Consider the following 22568-nt stretch of genomic DNA (forward strand, 5'->3'; position numbering starts at 1 on the left):
ACATTAAATGACTATCAGAGAATAACATTAAATGACTATCAGAGATTAACATTAAATGACTATCAGAGAATAACATTTAAATGACTATCAGAGAATAACATTAAATGACTATCAGAGATTAACATTAAATGACTATCAGAGAATAACAATTAAATGACTATCAGAGAATAACATTTAAATGACTATCAGAGAATAACATTAAATGACTATCAGAGAATAACATTAAATGACTATCAGAGAATAACAATTAAATGACTATCCAGGGCTCGAAATTAGCGAGAAATACTCGCAAAATGCGAGTACATTTGAAAAATAGCGAGTAAAAATAGTGGACACTCGAAAATTTTAGCGAGTGGTGATTTACAAACTATGATCGTATCGTATCCGTTTTATACGGTAATGCGCCATTCGCTTTTCTTAAACTTGCACTCTGAATCATAGAAACGCTTACATGAACGATCGATTTCAACAACCGTTTCTATCCGGATTTTTCTTTTACGATTTTTAAGAAACTTGGAGTCAAACAAATGCTTTAGAGGTCGGACATCGCGTTATGATGAAAAATACATGTGCCACGAGTCCTGGTCACCTATAGGGGTGATTAAATTGAATTCTTAGTATAAGGTTTTTGTTATTCATTTATCTAAGAAGAAAAAAAATGTCGAAGTCTATGTTTTACCAAGTCTTCCGGTAGTTATTTTTATCGGAATCATGAGAATGTCCTATCTAAATTAATTTATTGTCATATTGAGGTCGGGTTGTAGTGATGACACGAGTGCACTGCTCACCGCGTAGACGATTATCAAAAAAGTCCATGGGGCTCATGATCGTGCTGCTTATAAAACCATGAGTCCCGGATGCGCTTTGAAAAATCACTAGTGACAACTCTGATGTAGCATGAAATTGGACCTGCGGTAAACAGGTTGTGGATTAGAGGTGCGATAATCAAGAGACCTAAACATGACTTACGTAACTTAGTGTCTTGTCCAAACGATGCCTGTTGACCCACAAGGCTCAGTAATGAATAATGATGGGGAAAATACATGTAATTGATTTAAAAAAAAAAAACATGAAAAAAGAGCACTGCTTCATTATTTTTATTTTAGCTTGTAGGTTTTCATTTTAGCCTGTGGATTTTTTACCCACAGGCTAAAATTAGCCTGTGGTAGAAAAAGTTAATTTCGACCCCTTCTATCAGAGAATAACATTTAAATGACTGACTAGTAGAGAATAACATTAAATGACTATCAGAGAATAACATTAAATGACTATCAGAGAATAACATTAGATGACTTTCAGAGAATAACATTAAATGACTATCAGAAAATAACATTAAATGACTATCAGAGAATAACATTAAATGACTATTAGAGAATAACATTAGATGACTATCAGAGAATAACATTAAATGACTATCAGAGAATAACATTAAATGACTATCAGAGATTAACAATCAAGGTTGGCTGATAGGATTCAAAGTTGTAATTAGGAATATGATGAGAATCTGTTGTAAAATTCTCTGAAGCCTGGGGACTATTAAGAATGTTAATGTTTTCTTTAGGAAAGAATTTCTTTCTCCTAAACACTAAATCTTCATCTTTCAAATTGATATGCTAGGTTGAGCTATACTTTAATATATAGGAACATTTTAAGATACAGGAGAAGTGAATATGCAAATATTCTTTATTGTATAAAGTTGAAAAAAGATTTATTGAATTGTTATTGAATTGTGGCTCTTGTAACTATAGGGTTCATATTATATGAGATTTCTTATCTCTGTAATCCAATGGTGGTCCTTGTTCACATTTTACCCATGAACCACTTTGTTTTTAGCTCACCTGAGCTGAAAGCTCAAGTGAGCTTTTCTGATCATCTGTGTCCGTCGTCTGTCTGTCTGTCTGTAAACTTTTTACATTTTCGACTTCTTCTCCAGAACCACTGGGCAAATTTCAACCAAACTTGGCCAAAAGCATCATTGGGTGAAGGGCTTTCAAGTTTGTTCACATGAAGGGCCATATCCCTTTCAAAGGGGAGATAATTACAAAAATGCAAAAATAGGGTGGGGTCATTTAAAAATCTTCTCAAGAACCACTTGGCCAGAAGAGCTGAAATTTACCTGAAAGCTTCCTGACATAGTGCAGATTCAAGTTTAAAAAATCATGGCCCCCGGGGGTTGGATGGGGCCACAAAAGGAGATCAAAGTTTTACATACAAATATATAAGAAAAATCTTTAAATATCTTCGTCTTAAGAACCACTCAGCCAGAAAAGCTGAGATTTATATGACAGCTTCCTGATATAGTGCAGATTCAAGTTTGGTAAAATCATGGCCCCTGGGGGTTGGATGGGGCCACAATAGGGGATCAAAGTTTTACATACAAATATATAGGATAAATCTTTAAAAATCTTCTTCTCAAGAACCACTGAGCCAGAAAAGCTGAGATTTGCATGAAAGCTTCCTGACATAATGCAGATTCAAGTTTGTCAAAATCATGGCCCCCGGGGATTGGATGGGACCACAATAGGGGATCAAAGTTTTACATACAAATATATAGGAAAAATCTTTAAAAATCTTCTTCTTAAGAACCACTGAGCCAGAAAAGCTGATATTTACATGAAAGCTTTCTGACATATAATGTATATTCAAGTTTGCAAAAATCATGGCCTCCAGGAGTAGGTTGGGGCCATAATAGGGACTAAGGTTTTGCATGCAAATATATATGGAAAGTCTTCAGATATGGGCCAAGGTGACACAGGTGAGCGATGTGGCCCATGGGCCTCTTGTTTGCCTTATTTATGAGAACTGACAAGTTTCTTATTTTGTAGGTACAACAGAATGGAAATGTTCAGGGCTGGAAATTCCGTGCAGACAGAACATGGATTTTAGAACAGGAGTTTAATTTATGCAACAGTAATAGGTCAGAGGTCACAAGCGTGTGTCTCCACCCTGTACATAGCGCCATTTACTGGTGTGAAAGGAGAGGGACTTCCAACTCCGAACAACCTATTTATTGTATATGTAGACGAAAGGTCACAAATGGTGAATATATTATATATGATAAAATCCATTATAGTACAGTCAAACCTCATAATCTCAAACTAGACGAGACTGAGAAAAAACTTCGAGATATCTGAGAATTCCAGATATTGAGGGTCAAATACTTAAAGAATGAGTGTTCGGGACTTCCAAATCACTTCAACACATCCATGGTATTCAAGATATCAATGTTTGAGATAACAAAGTTCAACTGTACTTACAATCATGTATAGATAGATTGTTAGGGAGCAGTAAAATACAAATATTGAAAAGGCCTTTAGATAGGAGTACTGACATAAAGCTATAATTTATTCATTAAAATCTTAACAGATGGTGAGAGCCTATCTGAGCGAGAGCTTGGCCCTGTCGAAGCCATCATGCACAATGTCTGTCTCTGTCGTCTGCATCCCATAATGCATGGTATTGCCATCATCATCAAGTAAGACAGCTAGCTCAGTTTGTAACTTCTAAAAGTACTTCAAATAAAAAAAAACAGGCCTGTAACCAGGATTGTTCAGAAGGTGGGGGGGAGGGGGGTGCAGATAGCGAGGAGGGTGTGAATCTCGGGACTGGTGCTGCTGGTGTTTTTAGTCCCTAAAATACCAGAACAGTGAAACTTCTCCAAACTGACCCCTCAGAAAACTGGTCCTCCCAGAATATCGGCCGATTTTTAAAGTCCCGACAGAAATCTTAACATTTTCTTACAAAGAAATTCTCACAAAATCGGCCACCCCCTGAAAACCGGACATTGGCCACTTTTTATAGAACATTTGTTCACAAACGTGTAATTTTCCCTCATAATACCAGCCACATTTTAAGACCAGAAAATTTTTATTAGAGGGGTGATGATGATCAGCAAAGTGTGAAAAATGACTGCATGGCCAGGTTGGAAATTATCCACTAGAGGTATGAAAAATAGGAGTTGCTGCCTCTATTATTGCTAAGGTATACCTGTGACGTCAAGAGTGTTACTGACACCTGGCAAGTTCAAGTGACCCTTCCAAATTCTGTACATAACAGATATTGAAGACAGATCAAATGCCATATTATTGCACCATACTATCGCATGGATATAAGCGGAAGTGAATCAAGAACAAACCCATGAGTCTCTAAATTCTAATTTCCTTTTATACTGGTCAATTTTTTTTCGGTCCAAGAGCTGGCCGGGTTAGAGAAGTTTCACTGTATATGAAACGGAGTAGGAAAATAAATCAAGATTGACAGTACATTCTGAATACAGTCACAAATAATGAAAAATAGGGGTTAAGTACTGTATTTTGGTAAATCGTTTAGCTTTGATAGTTTCTATCACTGTTCAATGGGGCATGTGAACCCACCATCCTGGTTATGGGCCTGATTTAAATGAAATCATTATACGAAATTATTTCATAGCTCTCTTTCTTTCTCTCTCTCTCTCTCTCTCTCTCTCTCTCTGAAATAATTAAACACTATATCATATTATAAAGATATACTATGAAATATATACAGAATGTTTATTGAAAAATAATAATAATAACCAAAAAATAATTATAAATTCTAATTTCTGTGACAATTTTATTTGTATGTCGCTGTAGAAGTAAACCTCCTCTTGTTTCCATGGTTATATTTTGGAATCAATCCACTAACACAGTCACCATGTATTCCGGTCCTTACACATTGTCGGTGGAAAATCCTAGCTCGACGCTGGCTTTCGATTTCACCTCTCTCGCATTCAGGTTCATCAACATCAGTATTCAGGTTAGTATAACCAGTTTACTGCAGGAGGTAAATATTTGTCGGGTACATCTGTGGACTCTTGACTTCTGGAGGGGTGTTTGCCTCCATAACTTATTGCATCAATAAAAGCGTAATGGTTTATCTGAGGGTTAATGGTCTTAGTGAACAATGTCATGTAGATACCCTGCCTTACCAGTAGCTCAGTGGTTAATGTTCATTTTGTGATTGGGAGGTCATGAGTTCAAGCTCGGCTCATGCCATGGCTGCATCACACTTAAGAGGTAAACATAGGTGGTAATTGCTCTTTCACCAGATGCTTGACATTTAGAAGTAAGAGTATGGGTCTTTCGGATATGACCTTAAAAAATGGAGATTCCATGTCGCGGCAGGCATTGGTACATTGAAGACCCCTCACTGCTATGGGCCTGAGCACTAAGAATAAATCTAAATTTGTGGTACTTCACCTACAACTGGTGATGTCTCAGAAGTCAGTATGAGTGACTGAAAATTCTTGAAGAACGTAAAACAATCAAACAAAACACTGCCTTACAACTCTCCAACTGTCCTATACTGTAGGAAATGCTCTTATCAGAATGTGATGTTTATCATTTTGTTGTAACCTAGGTGAGAGATAAATACAGGATGATTGGCTGTGCTTACAATACTCAGAAGATGGAGGTGACGGTTATTGAGGACAGTGGCATCGTCAGGAGATTCTCGGATGGGAGAGGTGGGTGGAGTTTAAGAGTGTGTGTTGTGTCAGACTCTATAGAAATGTTCGGAATACAAGCCTGAATTTTAGAACTTTCAGCATCTGAATTCCCTGTGATATAATATGACATGGAATTTCCAATAATAGGCATCTGAATTTCTGGTGATAAGACACAGAATTTTCTATATTAATCTGAATTTTCAGCTATAGGTAACTGAATTTTAGGAAAATCTGAACAATACTGAGTTGTTACTGAAGAAGTCTAGAAATGAACATATGTAGCTGCAAAATGAAGCTTTAATAGTAATATCCAGCATTGGTTTAATTGTTTCAGATAAACTGGTTGAGTTGAAACTCGACGTTAGTACGGACAGTATCAGAGAGGGTAGATGGTTATGTCATAAAGATACTCTTGGATTTCTTGGAAAATCTAATCTACTGTGAGTTTTTTTTTTACAATGTTTTACATGGCCATTCTAAATGAAGTTTACATTTCATGTCACCCATGCAAAATCACTGTGTAGAAAATCCAAGCACTCCAGTAAACGTTGACAGATTGTGGACTGTATATTACCTTTAAAGTAAAGATATTGTTAAAGATGATGGAAGGTGATGGGTTACTGTGTGATTTGACCTCGATAACAAATTGTATTCCCAAGAGTGTGTAAACACATCATTATATTCAATCCATCAGATTGTATTCCCAAGAGTGTGTAAACACATCATTATATTCAATCCATCAAATAATGACTTGTTTTGATTACCATTGTACTGGATAAGGGAGTTTAATTACAGGTTTTTGTTTTTAATTTTCACCCATCTCATCACTCCCGTAATAGCTTTGTAAACAATGACAAACTGTTATTTTGGATGTCCTTTCATTTCACAATGTATTGATTTAAGGAGCATGTTCTAAATAACAAACACCAATTTTTGATAACCCCTTTTACAGACAATTCACAGGAATGTTGATTATTCTGAGTTAATTTTGGTTTGGTTTGTATATTTTACAGGTTATTTGACCTAAACTCAGGGAGACTGGTATGCCCAGTCACACCACCAGGTGTCCTTGAGGGTGTGTGCAGTGGCAGCTCTGCCTCTGTGGCTCCAGCTGTGCATACTGAAAACAATATATACATTGTCATGGTAACATCACAAAATCTAAATTATTCAATCTTTTGCATATACAGTGAAATTCATCTAATATGACATGTATTGGGAGACAAATTTTGTGTTAGATTAGACAGAATGTTAGATTAGACAGGGTGTGTTTGATTTAACTTAAGCAAAAATTTATTCACAAATAAGTGAATTGGATTGGGCAGCAGGCACAGCCTATTTTAGCTGTCTCCCTAACAGAGGGTGTTGGACTGCACAGTATGAGAAACTTGGTTAAAGAGAAATGGAAATTGGGATTAGATTTAACAGTGAAGCAGATTACACAGGTGTCAGATTAGACAGGCATCAGATTAGACAGGTGTCAGATTACACAGGTGTCTGATTAGAGAGGTGCCAGGATAGATAAGTTTGACTGTAATTATAAGGAAACTATATATAATCATATTAGTTATCTTTCTCTGTTAAAGGAAGTTTAAAAGGATGTATGCTGTATATAAAGAAAATCTCTCCATCTTTACTACAGTTTACTATCTGTCACAAATTTTGTCCAAATTTAACTTTATCTGGTAGAAATTTGCTTATTTGAGAAATGGATCTGAAGATCATTATTTTCTGTATATTTAGTGTTGTTAAATAAGAATGGTTAGTCTTTCATATAAATTTTGTTTTTATGAATTGATAACAGAAGCATAGACAGAAGGAGGAGTGGGACCTAAAAACAACTTTGTCCTCCAAGGCCTTCCAAACAACAGCACTCCATATAGCTCACCTAGAACAGGTAGGTACCTCACAACAACATAGTCCCCCGAGGCCTTCCAAACAACAGCACGCCATATAGCTCACCTAAAACAGGTAGGCACCTCACAACATCATAGTCCTCCAAGGCCTTCCAAACAACAGCTCTCCATATAGCTCAACTAGAACAGGTAGGCACCTCACAATAACATAGTACTCTGAGGCCTTCCAAACAGCTCTTCATATAGCTCACCTAGAACAGGTAGGCACCTCACAACAACATAGTCCCCCGAGGCCTTCCAAACAACAGCACGCCATATAGCTCACCTAAAACAGGTAGGCACCTCACAACATCATAGTCCTCCAAGGCCTTCCAAACAACAGCTCTCCATATAGCTCAACTAGAACAGGTAGGCACCTCACGACAACATAATTCTCCAAGGCCTTCCGAACAACAGCACTCCATATAGCTCAACTAGAACAGGTAGGCACCTCACAATAACATAGTACTCTGAGGCCTTCCAAACAGCTCTTCATATAGCTCACCTAGAACAGGTAGGCACCTCACAACAACATAGTCCTCCGAGGCCTTCCAAACAACAGCACTCCATATAGCTCACCTAGAACAGGTACATGTAGGTACCTCACACTAACAATGCGTATGTACATGATGTATGCCTACATATAGCAGAAAACAGTACAACAATGTACATCTTTAGTAAGTCAACTATAAAATGACCTTGTAAAGTCTATGCATTTTATCTATAAGTAAAAGTAACAGAAAATACATATAAACTCCCTATAATGTTGACAGTATACTTTGACCTCGTCCGGAATAAATTTGTCAATGAGTAGCATCTTATATAACCAAAGTTAAAACTGTAGATATGCAAACAATTAGACATTCGCTATGTACAGAATGAGGTCAAGGTCAAAATCAGAGGTTGCTTTAGTGACATTTAGTAAAAGAAAGACTTGTATTTTTTTGTTTTTATTGAATAGGAGAAAACAGAAAATCCCACCACAAGCGTTCAGAAAAAACTGTCGGAGCTACAACAGGCATGGCTGGAGGGGCAGAAACCAGCCACTAAACTAGCGGAGATCGTTGGTAATGAAGGAATGTGGGGATGTTTTATCCCCAATTTTGAATTTAATTGGCTTGTAACCACAACTCATTAACAATGGGCAAAAATTCAAGATGGAAATATCATTTTCAATGCGTTAGAGGAAGTATAATGTTGGATAAAATTTCCCAGTAAACAGATACATGATAATGATTTTCATATGTATTTCACATTGGAGTTAATTTTATTAGTTTTGATGATGTTTATTGAAATACTTCGACTTTAAAGATATCGGGAAGTGTTAATTATATTAAGCAAGTAAAATGTAAATTTGTTAAAAGTTTATAATATCCTGATGTTTATAACAGGGCCATATCTAGAGGAGTATTGGAAGTTAGAAAACATCCCTACCTATTCATTTCAGGTAAATATCAGCACTAGAGTCATGTTTACATTCCTACAGTCTACTTTCACTTTCTTTTTCAAAATAGTATACACTGCTTGAAATTCAAAATATAGTGAATATTAATACAGAAAAAACTGTTTCATTTCTGTCTAAACACTTGTGAAAATAATTTAGATGTCCTTAATTGGAATTGAAAAGTGGCAAAGATTTTCACAAAAGTTGAGAAATTGACGTAACAGGCAAAATCAATATAATTTCATGTCCTACCCTTAGAAAAAAGAATGGCATTAAATTTCCATTACTAATGTAGTTTTATTCTGACCATTGAAAGAACAGTGTTATACCAGTATCACAAATTCAAATAAAACTAGCAATACAGTTCTAACCTAGAAAAAGCATTGATTTTCCAGTTTTCATTGAAAATGCAGTGAAACTCCATTGAGACTCAATTGAAACCTCATTGAAATATGCGAATTATGTAAATGAGCTTGAGCCAGTGATTTTCCAGTTTTCATTGAAAATGCAGTGAAACTCCATTGAGACTCAATTGAAACCTCATTGAAATAAGCGAAATATGTAAATGAGCTTGAGCCAGTTAAATGACATCAAAATTAACTGTAAAATCAATGGAAAAATAAATAATAGCTCATAAATATAAAATCAATTTTTTGTTTTCACAACCCACTACAAGTCAAATTATTTTGTACTTGGCATTTGAAATACCAATAAAACAAATTTCCACATGTGTGTAAACTCATGTTCTATGCAAACTCATGAATTGTACAAAATAGAATGAAGCAAAAAACACATACATAGAAAGTTGAAAAGCAAATGGTACATGATCAGGTAAATGCACATTCTTTTTGCTGCTTATTCTACAACATTGTTTAAAAAATATAAAACTGGACTTGAACATTCAACAGTTGATCACTGCCATCAACAAAATGATGAAAGCATACATCAAAATGTATTGTGTCATAAATACAATTTTTTTTCACATTTTTTTGGTGTATTCCTCTAAAGCCTGTTTCTTTAAGTTTATGTCCATTTCCCGTTGCCCGACCGACCTGGATTCAAAACCCCCGACTGCTTTTAAATTCCGGAACAAAAATTGTTTCTGGTCCAATCTGGATCTTACCATGCCCGAAATGGCTGCTTCCATTGGAGCAACAAGCACGAGTGTGCTACAGTTAACATTTAAGAAATGTCGGCACAACAAGGAAAAGTCCATTGTGCAGATTTCATGTCTAGTACATGTCCTTTAAATTCAATGTAACACTGAATCAATCAATTTCGGGCTACTGGCAATGTCCAGGCATTTTCTTTTTATGAGGGGTGTGGCATTATCACATTTGAACTGCTTTTGTAAGTATTCTGTAAAATAAAAAGGTTTCGTTTAAGGTGGGTCCTTAGTCCTGAATTTTTGGGGTTTAGGTAGCATTTTTTTGTTTGGAATCAATAGATTAACATTCAGAGTAATGAAAAAAGGCAAATTAGTTAAGGATTTCCATATTAATTTTCATTACAGTCACCACTGAAGTCATGTACCCCTATGTAGATTTTTACGAAATTCATTGGAAACAGTTATCTGTTGTTATTTTAAAATGAAAAAAAAAAATTAATAATTTAAATTGCATTTATTTATCAGGAAACATGTCAATAACTAAAACACATGTCATTTTCAATATGTTCATCAAGTTTTAGTATAATAAGTGCAAAATTATTGAATTAGCCTTATTCTCCAAAATGTTAAAAAACAAACTAATATGGACACAACTTCCTTATAGCATGGTTTACATATCATTTTTTCTGTTTATATTAGTAGATGTACATCTGTTAGAGTTATTTATGAAAAAAAATCCTTACCTTTCCTGAATAATTTCAAATCTATAGCTTCCAGGGTATGTATACCCCATAAAAAACCTAAGTCTGGCACCATACAGCTGAGCTATTCAAAACCACTGATGGATTAAAATTTTATGTAATTACATGAAAAGACACAGATAATAATTCCTTATCACCTTGGTAAAATGTTTGTGAAAAATATAGGAAATCTATTGCATAATGGACTTGATAAATAATTTAATGAAAACAGAGTTATTGTCCTTGGATTCAATATTTTAAAACACATTATTGACTATTCAAATATAACTAAGACTTTTGAAATATTTTATGGCTAACAAGATTTTTTACAATAACTATTGAAAAAGACTCCAACAAAATTTATGTTCCAGTCATTAAATTATTGACTTTGGAAAATCTTATGACGTCACAGGAGTGTGGAACTACGTTAAGTTTAATGAATTAGTGATAACGAGATCTTCGAGCTGTAGTGAACTGCAGTAATTACTTCACACAAGTTGTACAGATATATATATATATATATATATATATATATATATTATATATATATATATATATATATATATATACTAGTTATCAAGACAACTGACAGTGCCTCTAGGGGCCATATATATATATTATTATTTATTATTTTATTCATTTATAAAGCACAAAATTACATATAGTTTCTATGCGCTGTACAATGTTTGTGCTAATACTCATTGATAATATACTAATAAAAGACCTACAAGAGCTATAAAGGAAATGATAAAACAATAGAAAGAATTTAAATAAAACATGGTAGTTAAATGACAGTGGTTGACTTTGACTTGACAAGATACGATATAGTAAATCCATGAACAGATCAGATATTTCATGTGTATTATTGTTATATTAATAGCTTAATAAATTCTAAAGGGGAAAAGCTTATCAATTGACTTAAGGGCAAAATTTGTAAAATACTATAGAACTTATCAGTGAAGAAACTTTTTAAAAATGCAGCCTGTCCGAAGACAACAACTGTATCTCAAATTGTGTCAATATCCCAAATTTAATATTGAATATGATTTAGGATTCATAGTCTACTATACCTTGAATTAGCTGTAGATATATATAGTATTGACGATCTCAATCCTATTGCTGTCGAGTGTGCTGCCAGATATGTCGGAGTAAAATAATGCAGCAACAAGTCCAAGTCCGGCGCCGCCTGGTAATCTTGCTCGCATCTATTAACAGGTTGTAGGATTCATCAAGCTTAATCTACAAAAATAAGAAATAAAATAAAATAAAAGAATCATAAGACGAGTATTTTTCCCCACATTTATGTAACAAGTAGAAATAAAATTGTAGTCAGGACAGTCTAGAAATATATTATGTATATTACACATTGTGATGTTTCATAAATCTAAATTGTCAACGTTATTTACCATGGTCGTTCCAGAAATCAGGTGGGACATTTCCATTGTCATATTAGTTAAATCATACCGGGCCGCGTGTTGTGTTTTGCCAAAATTGGGTTGCATTCCTGTCGCTTCGATCGCGAAGAGCTTAGTGTTTGTTATTTATATTGTACACCCTTACAGATAAAACTGCCGACTCCTAAGATCTAATTAAGAAACACACCTTTAATCTCGATATTTTCGTCTAACGACATCCATGTAAATCATCGCAGTGAATTGAAATCTGCGTTATGTTTTTACCATATGGAGACATCACCATTGCCGGTGAAGGGCTGCAAAATTTAGGCCCCCGCACTATAATTTATTGTATAGTCTATATAGAGAAGGATCAAATTCATGACAGGCCCATGTGATTGCGCTTGAAATTTATACGAAAGAAATGCTTACCTTTGTTCACACACATCGTAGTCGACATCGCGTCTCTGAATCCAACTCTCCCGCCCCGCGCATCATCAAGTAGCTACATTTTGCCACAGTCTCTATACAACAAGTTGAAAGTTGTGAATGTTTGTTTGCATTTTCCAACCGATTCACTTCTTAGAATGGACCACTTCTATTTTCCTGTCATCGGTATAATATATCGCTGCAAACATATGTTGATCAAATATATTCAGTCGTCCAACACTCCGCGTTGAAAGAAATTCAAATGCCTTAAATGACGTCATGTGGAGTCTGCGCGAGCATCCTGTAGAAGCGAGAGGATCAAGGGCGAATCCAGGAATCATGTCGAAAGAAACAGCCGATTTACCGATATCTATTTAATCTACTGTTTTTTCAGAGGGGGGACCTACCAGATTTTAATATTCTCGATATCGACTTCTTTGAAAATCATATAGCGTTGTGTTTAAGAGAGAGAGAGAGAGAGAGAGAGAGAGAGAGAGAGAGAGAGAGTCATTTAATACATGGGGCCAATACCCATAACCTCTACCTAATCTTCCCACTCACTACTACAAAAATAAAAAAGTGTGGCCGGGGGAGGGAGGGAGCCACCCATTATAAAGTACGTTGCATTTTGGGGAGGGGGGGTTACTACATTGATACGCAGCATCATTTTGAATGAAGGATGAAGGGGGGGGGGCGTGTTTTTGAGAATTATTAACTAGGATTTTTAAAACTTTTTTTTAGGGGGGGGGGGTAGTTATTTTGGTGTCAATATTCATAACTTCAAAAACTTTTACTTACATAAGGTATATGTTCCGAGTGACCTTGACCTTTCCAAAATGACCTTGGTCCAAAAGTCCCTGTCTTAGGGAAAATTTGTGATCAATTATATCAATATCAATTTCTGATGAAAGGTTTAAAGGATGGAAACTTTTATATAACTTTTAGATTGACTAGACTAAGATATGTTTCACCATTGAAAACAGAAAAACTGTAATAGAAATTAACTGGTGTAACAATGTATATTTATAGCATTGATTATCAAGTTTTAAGAAAAACTTGTGTTTCACTGGTAAATTTAAGGTATTGAAAGTACATTTATCCAAAAACAGGTATTTCAATGGTCATGAAATAACTGTTCTAATGAGCCCCAAAAGCAAATCACTGATAAAATACTGGTATTTCAATGATAACTGCTATTTCAGTTGATTTTCAATTTTATTTCAATGGAAAATTTCCAGTTATTTTGGCAAAGGGTATACATTTGTTGTCTTGACCATTTATTAATGTATTTAAGGTAGCTCCGCCCTCGTATGACTGATCAATATCTATGTTTGTATTAATTTCCACTCAATAACCAAAGAAAATTTGAATGTTGCCACCTTTTGATTTTAAAGGTGTCAGACATGCAAAAACAGAATTATTGGTCAACACATATTTTCGTTAAACAGAATAATAAGAATATTTAAAACTTGTTGACATGACTTTTAAATGTAAACAGTTAAAAAAAACCTGCTATTTCATTATTATGTATAAATTAGTTCTCGATATTAGGGAAATCTCATTGTACAATAGACATGCAGTAGAGGAAATTCCAGCATAGGAGTTATTGCCCTTGACAACATTTCTTTTATTATAAATAATTGATTTAATATCTATGGAAAATATAAACTTTTTCAGTATCAATAGTTTGCCAGATTTTTAGCTCTTCTGAGCTGAAGGCTCAAAGAGCTAATCATATGGCCATATGTCTGGTGTGCGTCAACTTTTTGGAAAAAGGGCTCTATCTCAAGAACCCCTTGGCCAATTTTTGTCAAATTTGTCACAGGGTATCCTTGGCCCAAGGGCTTTCATTTGTACTAAAACTAGGGTTGTCACCCTTTAACAAGGGGAGATAATTAGGAAAATGCAAACAAAAGTAGTGGTTGCTAAAAAAATCTTCTTCTCAAGAACTACTGGGCAAATTATCACCAAACTTATGCATAAGGATAAGGATAGGTTGTAGATAAAAAATTGTTCAAGGCATCATCCTGGGGCAAAGGGTGTGGTCTCGAGGTCACTTCAAAGTTGACCTTAAATTTTGTTTTGTTAAAACTTTGATATTTTGCTTAGTATAAGGTCTAGGATCATCAAATTTTGTCAGTTGATGCATCTTAGGACCTAATATCATGTTGTCTCAAAAGTAGGTCATGGTGACCTACTTTTTGAATTTCGCAGGTAATTATTATTAAATGGATTTTGATGCATATCTTAGACACTTTTTAGCCTATGATCATCAAAAGTAGTCAGTTGATGGACCTTGGGACCTTAAAGTGCGTCATGTGAAAAGTATGTCACCATGACCTACTTTCTGAATTTTATGGTTAATCATTTATGAATACATTTTAGGTTGTTATTTCAGATACCGAGAGGTTTAGAATCATCAAACCTTGTAAGTTGATGCGTCTAGAGGCCACGAAACATATTTATAAAAAAAAAGTAGGTCACAGTGACCTACTTTTTGAATTTTGCAGACATTCAAATTTCACATTTTCAATTTTAGATGCATATTTTGGACACTATGAAAGCCAGGATCATCAAACTTTGTCAGTTGATGCATTTTGAGTCTTCATAGTTTGTTGACCAAAAACTAGGTCACCATGACCTACTTTTGGAATTTGATGGCTATATTTTAATATTTCAGACACTATTTGACTTACAATTATCAAACTTTGTCAGTTGATGCATGTTGAGTCTTCAGAGTGTGTTGACTAAAAAGTAGGTCACCGTGACCTATTTTGGGATTTTGATGGCTATATTTGAATATTTCAGATACTATTTGACTTAAAATCATCAAACTTTGTCAGTTGTTCAGAGTGTGTCGACCAAAAAGTAGGTCACTGTGACCTACTTTTGGAATTTGATGTTTATATCTGAATATTTCAGATACTATTTGACTTCAATTATCAAACTTTGTCAGTTGATGCATCTTGAGTCTTTGGAGTGTGTCGACCAAAAAGTAGGTCACTGTGGCCTTCTTTTGGAAATTGACGGCTATATTTGAATACTATTGGACTTGTCAGTTGACACATCTTGAGTCTTCAGTGTGTCGACCAAAAGTAGGTCACTGTGACCCACTTTTGGACAGTTACATTTAAATTTTCAGGTACTATTTGACTTAACATCATCAAACTTTGTTAATTGATGAATCTTGGTTAGTGAGAATTTTTGCCTGTTCTACAATGTATCAGAAGAGCGATTCTAGGCCCATGGGCCTCTTGTTTATTTTATCCAGTGAATTAAATTTCTCAGAAGGATATATTTCTATCGTGCAAATTCTAATTAAATAATGATTTTACAAGAACTTGTGACATCACATGAGGATTGATCCACCATAAACAACTTTCTAAGTATCTGATATTAAATTAATGTTCCTGATTATGCAGAAAGAGTCACACTCTGTATTCTTGAGGCCTTTTTCAGCATTTGAATTACATACTGTTATTAGTAATTACTGGCATTCAGTTCTGTGATGTTAAAAGCTTGATTGATTGCAAATATCCCAGCATTCTTCTTCAGCCCATTTTAAATGTCCCATCTTTTCTCAATAATGAAGCCTTCTCTAATTTTCAAAGTGCTGTCAGTCTGGTTAAATTTAGCAATACATTGTATTTTGCAGGTCTGTTGAATTTGCAAAAACATTTTTATCAAACAAATTCTTTGAAAATACTTAAGTGTTTTAATTGATATGCAAAAATGATACACAAAAATAAACCTTGAGCATTTTGATCAAATTTTGCAAAATACATCAGTGTGAAAATTTCCAGTATAAATTCAGGAAGAGAAAGAGGATACCTCTGGAAAAAAAATTATAACCCACAGGTGTGTGCAGATTATGTAAAACTTGTGTCTTCTGTGATTGACAGCCCTCTAGCTCAGCTTGCCCCGCCTCCGTGGAGGAGGAGGTGCTCCACATACTGGACCCTAAATCCAGCCTCCCGATGTCTGGTCGCCATGCACGGCTTCTCACCGTGGCTCACTCTCACCCCAAACAAGTGCTGGGTGTCCTCGAATCCCAGATGGAGTTTGACACAGGTCTGTATCCTCATTGGACTTTACTGCTAATGCTTACTACAGTGTTACTTTTTGCCCATCAGCTGACATGAGTGATTCCAATTTTTGGAAATATCAAGTAAAATCTTGTAAGAACGTGTACCATTAGATTTATGTATCTGTACCACAGATGGTTCCCATTGCAAAGCTCTGTATACTTATGGATGGGACAAGAAGTCATATCTGTTGAAAATTTTGTAATGTTTACTTTATAGCTCACCAGAGCCGAAGGCTCAAGTGAGCTTTTCTAATCAAAATTTGTCTGTTGTCGGCGTCATCGGCATAAACTTTTCACATTTTCATCTCCAGAACCACTGGGCCAATTTCAACCAAACTTAGCATAAAGTATCCTTGGATGAGGGCTTTCAAGTTTGTTCAAATCAAGGGTCATACCCCCTGCAAAGGGGAGATAATCACAAAAATAGGGTGGGGTCATTTAAAAATCTTCTTCTCAAGAACCACTGGGCCAGAGGAGCTGAAATTTACATGAAAGCTTCCTGACATAGTGCAGATTCAAGTTTAAATGAATCATGACCCCTGTATGCATAAAAATTCTAAGAATTTTCTTAAGTATATACTTAAATTTCCGGGGGTTGGATGGGGCCACAATAGGGGATCAAAGTTTTACATACAAATCTATCGGGGAAAATCTTTAAAAAATCTTCTCAAGAAACACTGGGCCAGGAAAGCTGAGATTTACATGAAAGCTTCTTGACATAGTGCAGATTGAAGTCTGGTAAAATTGTGGCCCCAAGGGATAGGATGGGGCCACATTAGAGGATCAAAGTTTTACATACTAATATATAAAGAAAATCTTTAGATATGGGCCAAGGTGACTCAGGTGAGCGATGTGGCCCATGGGCCTCTTGTTCCGTTTGTAACTCATTGGGATTTTAGATTGAGATGCTGTGTTTGTTGTATGAAAGTGATGAGAACTTATTTATCTTTATTTGCTTGCTGTAGATGACATCAGTCCAGCCCAGATACAGAGATGGCAGTGTATCCTGGCCCCTGACACATCCACTAGTCCGGTCAGCAGTGATGTTGCCGTACCAATGTTTGAGCACATATGTCGTCTGTTGTATCAGCTACAACCAAAAAAGCTGGTAATGACAAATGATAACAAATTATTAGAAGAAAATCTTATGTTTTTATTGTCGGACATAATTGCTTACAGACTGTTGATACAATCGATCTCATTTATTTTGTAGAAGCAGTTTGTGAAGATATGCCAAATGATCAATGACCAAAAAGTGGGAGTGTCTGCATTTATCAGGAAACGACAGGCTGTAAGTGTCTGCATTTATCAGGAAACGACAGGCTGTAAGTGTCTGCATTTATCAGGAAACGACAGGCTGTAAGTGTCTGCATTTATCAGGAAACGACAGGCTGTAAGTGTCTGCAATTATCAAGAAACAACAGGCTGTGTGTTTCACTTTCATTGATTTCAGAAATAGTTGGATAAGTTTGTAAAACTTGAATATCCGTCAAAGTGACTTAATTCAGTTTTCTATAAAATTTGACGTTAAAGTCTATAATTTATATAGTTCAGAAGTTTTACCAAGATTTAAAATTTGGCCTTTGACTTGACATTAACAAAAATTTAATACCGACAGTCACCTGCATATAAAAATGCAATGTAGGATCTTGGAATCATGTAAAAAAAAAAATCAAAAGTAAACTGAGTTACTTCCCTTTGAATTGTCAGAATAAAACAGCTATTTCATTTTGAAATGAATTTAAAATCTTATTATATACCAGGAAATTTTCCCACAAACCCCAAATTTTTGTCGGGTAGATGCACAAAAAAACAAATTCTTTTCATTTTTGAATTTTCTTCAAATCATTTATTATTGTTACTACTGTGTACGAATAATTAAATTTAGATCTATGATTTGAATATAAACACACTTTGAAATATGTTTGTTATTATCTAGATTCAGTATTACGAGCGAGCTGTGGCCTGTATACAGGATGTAGAAGAAGCAGTTACTTCCCCTGACTCCGCCCAAGCCTTCGTTTCACTGCTGCTGGCCAGGTCAGTCACTAAGAGATCCGACAAGCTGAATTAAGTAGTCAACTAAACTAGAACCACTCTATCATAACCAATACCCTGGTATAAAGGCTTGCTTAAATTAAGGAATAGTGTATTTAAAATACTGCAGACCATAGAATCGTTGATTGTCAATTGATCTGATTTTCACTAGTCACCATGACGACCTTACCTACAGAGTTTGAACTCATCTCTAAAGTGCTCTCACTGTACATGCTGGTGTAAAGAAATTAAACTACAACAATCACTACCTGATGGATTGGATTATAAAAATATATAAACAGTTTATCTGGCACACTGAATCCCTCAGTGCTTAGCGGTGGGAGGAGTGTAGTTTAGATATACAAGCATTGTTATGATAAAATGATTCAATAGGAGACACTATAACAAACAGGGTATTGAACTTTATCTCACCTGAGCTTTATAAGTTAGTCATTTAGATACAGAGTAAAATTCCATGTGATTCTTTGACAGTTCTGATACTGTAGAATCATTTAAATTCGTGGGGGCCAATTTTCGTGGATTGCTGAATTTTTTACGGGTTCATGGGGACGTAATTTCGTGGATTTATATATTTGTAAGAAAGATAACTCTGGAATGTCTTTATTCGTTGAGGATGTAACTTCGTGGGTGAGGGGTACCCACGAATTCTACGAAAATTGAGCCACCACGAATTCTAATGATTCCACAGTAATGGTGTGAATGTAGCATTTACTTGTTTATTCGTGTGATTCAGCAAACAAGAGAAATGCGAGATAAAGGCCCTAAGGTTTTACCTGGACCACAGACACTGGGAGCTGGCTCTAGACTTGGTCCGCGACTATTGTGACAACTCGCAACTACACTTCAAGCTCTTCTACTGCCTTATAGATAGGATGAACAAGGTTCGTAAACATTTTATGGGAAGGTTCACATTCAGCTACTGGGGAGGGGGGCAAAATCAGAAAGCCTCATGCAGTCATTGGGAGTGGGGGCAGAATAAACTAGGTTTATACTCTCAGATACTGGGAGGGGGGGGGGCATTGAAAATCAAGAAAATTTCACATCCTCAATTGCTGTGGGGTTGCTAGATTGGGAGGGGGTGAAAGTGTTAAGGGCAAAATTAACAAGGTGAATACACCACTGTTTCTTGGAAGGGGTGGATCTAACAATGTTTATACCCTCAGTTACACTACAGGAGTGGTGTGGAGAAGGCAGAAGGGGTGGATCTAACAATGTTTATACTCTCAGTTACACTACAGGAGTGGTGTGGAGAAGGCAGAAGGGGTGGATCTAACAATGTTTATACCCTCAGTTACACTACAGGAGTGGTGTGGAGAAGGCAGAAGGGGTGGATCTAACAATGTTTATACTCTCAGTTACACTACAGGAGTGGTGTGGAGAAGGCAGAAGGGGTGGATCTAACAATGTTTATACCCTCAGTTACACTACAGGAGTGGTGTGGATCTAACAATGTTTATACCCTCAGTTACACTACAGGAGTGGTGTGGATCTAACAATGTTTATACCCTCATTTACACTACAGGAGTGGTGTGGAGAAGGCAGAAGAATCACACTTGGTTAAGCGGATTAACAAATTTATACTCACTAAATGGAGGGGGGGGGGGGGCTTACTTCACACTCATTTTAGGAAGAAGGCAGGTTGAGCATGGTTCATACTCAGTTTATTGGACAAGGCAAGATTAACAAGTGTACATCTAAGTGATAAGGGGCAGGTGATTAAGGGCAGGATTAGCAGTTGATGAGAAAATTATGGGGTGGGGGTATGTCACATTAACAAGGTAAATTCTCTATTAACGAGGGGAGTATTGTCATTTCTAAGGTTCCATACTGAAAATTTACAACTTCAGTATTCTCAAAAGAATTGTTTGTAGGATGACAAACAAAATATTTAGTAGTAACATCTGTGCTGTTTATTTATTTGATGTACTTTAAGGAGAATGTCTTGACGGACTATGCAGTGGCAGCGTTTTCCTTAATGCCAAACATCAGAAGGTGAGGCCTTAACCAGAGCACTCTCCAATTGTAGTCTATCAGAAAATAACCTGCAACACGACATCACCATACTTTGTAAAACATGAATGATAATGATATTCCTTGAGATTTTTTATAAGACACAAAACAAGCGTAATGAGTTATAGATAGATCTGTAAAGGAGATTGGAAATACAAAAATTCAAAGGAATATGTTAATTTCACTGGTATTAAACTGATGATAGTAACGATTGTTACTATCATCCCAAGATGGCGGAAGGAAATTCTGGAAAGACCACGTTTACGTATTATATCTATTTGTATTTGTTTATTTGCGAATGATATGTAGGTAAGAAATATCATACACTAGCAACAATTACGATCAGGTGTTATTTTATCTTTTATACGGCTCATATGAACAGAAAATTCGTCGTTGAAAAAACAGCGAGGATGATAGTAACAGAATGAATGATGATAGTAACGTTAGAACTTTCATTACTATCATCCTCGCTGTTTTTTCAACAACGAATTTTCTGTTCATATGAGCCGTATAAAAGATAAAATAACACCTGATCGTAATTGTTGCTAGTGTATGATATTTCTTGCCTACATATCATTCACAAATAAACAATACAAATAGATATAATAAGTAAACGTGGTCTTTTCGGAATTTCCTTCCGCCATCTTGGGATGATGGTAACGATTGTTACTATCATCAGTTTAATACCAGTAAATTTGTAATAAAAGAAGAACCAGTGGAAGATCAAAAATAAACTTAATTTGCATTGTGATCTATTTTTTAGTTTTTCCTCTGTGACCCAACTTATCTCCCCTCAAGAAGTTTGGACTGCCTCGGATGTTTTCTCATCTAGCTGTGTTCCAATTGGACAAATTAAATCAATATTACAAAGGAAACTATTGGATGAGAGCCCCACAGACTGACCAATGCTGACCAGTGTAGATTTAAGTGCATACTCTCAACATTAATTTCCGTATGTCACATGATCTGCATTGAGGTTCTATCATATCACGAGATACAAGACTGTGTAATGGCTAACTATAGTGATGTCTCCCAGTGCAATATTAGCAGGAATTTCATTCCGCAATGTTATGTTTAATCAGTAAAATATTATTACATATCAATCTTGGTTATTCACATGTAGATTTTCACTGGAACAAATTTACCTACAATAATGTAGCCCTATTCAACTTTTTAAAACAAATTTGGGGGGGGGGGGAGCTACAACTCCTTAGAATCTCCATAATGGTGCAAATGTGGGACAATGATTCATTCCCACAACATTTTTGTTCATTCTGAACATTATCTGGCTTTCTTTACGCAAATAAAATGATACCTGCAACTTGAGACTCTATTCTACCATTTTTAACAATTTTGATAAACATGCATTCCAATTATCTCGATTCATATAGTGCGCCATGTTTGATTGTCAACTTATTTGCATATGCCCATATAAGGTAGTGTTTACATCAATAGACAAGTACAAAGGAAAGCAATTTTGCCGGTATTGAAAAGGTTTATGTTTGATATCAAGTTAAAAAAAACAAACAGCAGAGTAAAAAATTTTCTGCCACCTTATGATTTTCCTTTCTTTGTTGGAATGACTTGAGGAACTACATATTGATTTAATTTTTTGGCCTTAGACATGCCAAAGTGCAAAGTTGGTACTCTTTTTAGTGTAAACAACATTGGAGACAAATACATGGAGGTTATTTAGGTTAACCATAAGATATTTTTCAACATAACGAAGATCCTATGGAATTGTAACCCTTCCCAAGAACATCAGGGGAAAAAAAAACGGAGGGCTACATTATTGCAGCCAGAACAAATCGTGTGTGTGCAGTGTAAGAACTGCTTGCTATGTACCTTTAGCTATCCACCTGCATCTCTCCGGGAAATATTGGGCAGACTAGATATTTTCTGGGATAGCCTCAGATCTGGAGCTAATGTGCCTTGTTAT

General features: G+C 35.6%; 1 protein-coding gene across 1 annotated transcript in view; it reads left to right on the forward strand.

Moving 5' to 3' along the window:
* Positions 1–22568, forward strand: part of LOC125668891 (uncharacterized) — a 79536-nt gene that overhangs the window by 6041 nt on the left and 50927 nt on the right. Inside the window, exons 4-19 of the mRNA XM_056161311.1 lie at positions 2826–3039; positions 3367–3475; positions 4611–4773; positions 5377–5482; positions 5799–5904; positions 6478–6610; positions 7269–7361; positions 8321–8426; positions 8751–8806; positions 16377–16545; positions 17527–17669; positions 17775–17852; positions 18501–18601; positions 19353–19500; positions 20553–20611; positions 21393–21528. Of these exons, the coding sequence (XP_056017286.1) occupies positions 2826–3039; positions 3367–3475; positions 4611–4773; positions 5377–5482; positions 5799–5904; positions 6478–6610; positions 7269–7361; positions 8321–8426; positions 8751–8806; positions 16377–16545; positions 17527–17669; positions 17775–17852; positions 18501–18601; positions 19353–19500; positions 20553–20611; positions 21393–21528 (1920 nt within the window). The remainder of the gene's footprint in view (positions 1–2825; positions 3040–3366; positions 3476–4610; positions 4774–5376; positions 5483–5798; positions 5905–6477; positions 6611–7268; positions 7362–8320; positions 8427–8750; positions 8807–16376; positions 16546–17526; positions 17670–17774; positions 17853–18500; positions 18602–19352; positions 19501–20552; positions 20612–21392; positions 21529–22568) is intronic.

Source organism: Ostrea edulis, chromosome 4 (assembly GCF_947568905.1).
Source record: "Ostrea edulis chromosome 4, xbOstEdul1.1, whole genome shotgun sequence".
Lineage (NCBI taxonomy): Eukaryota > Metazoa > Mollusca > Bivalvia > Ostreida > Ostreidae > Ostrea > Ostrea edulis.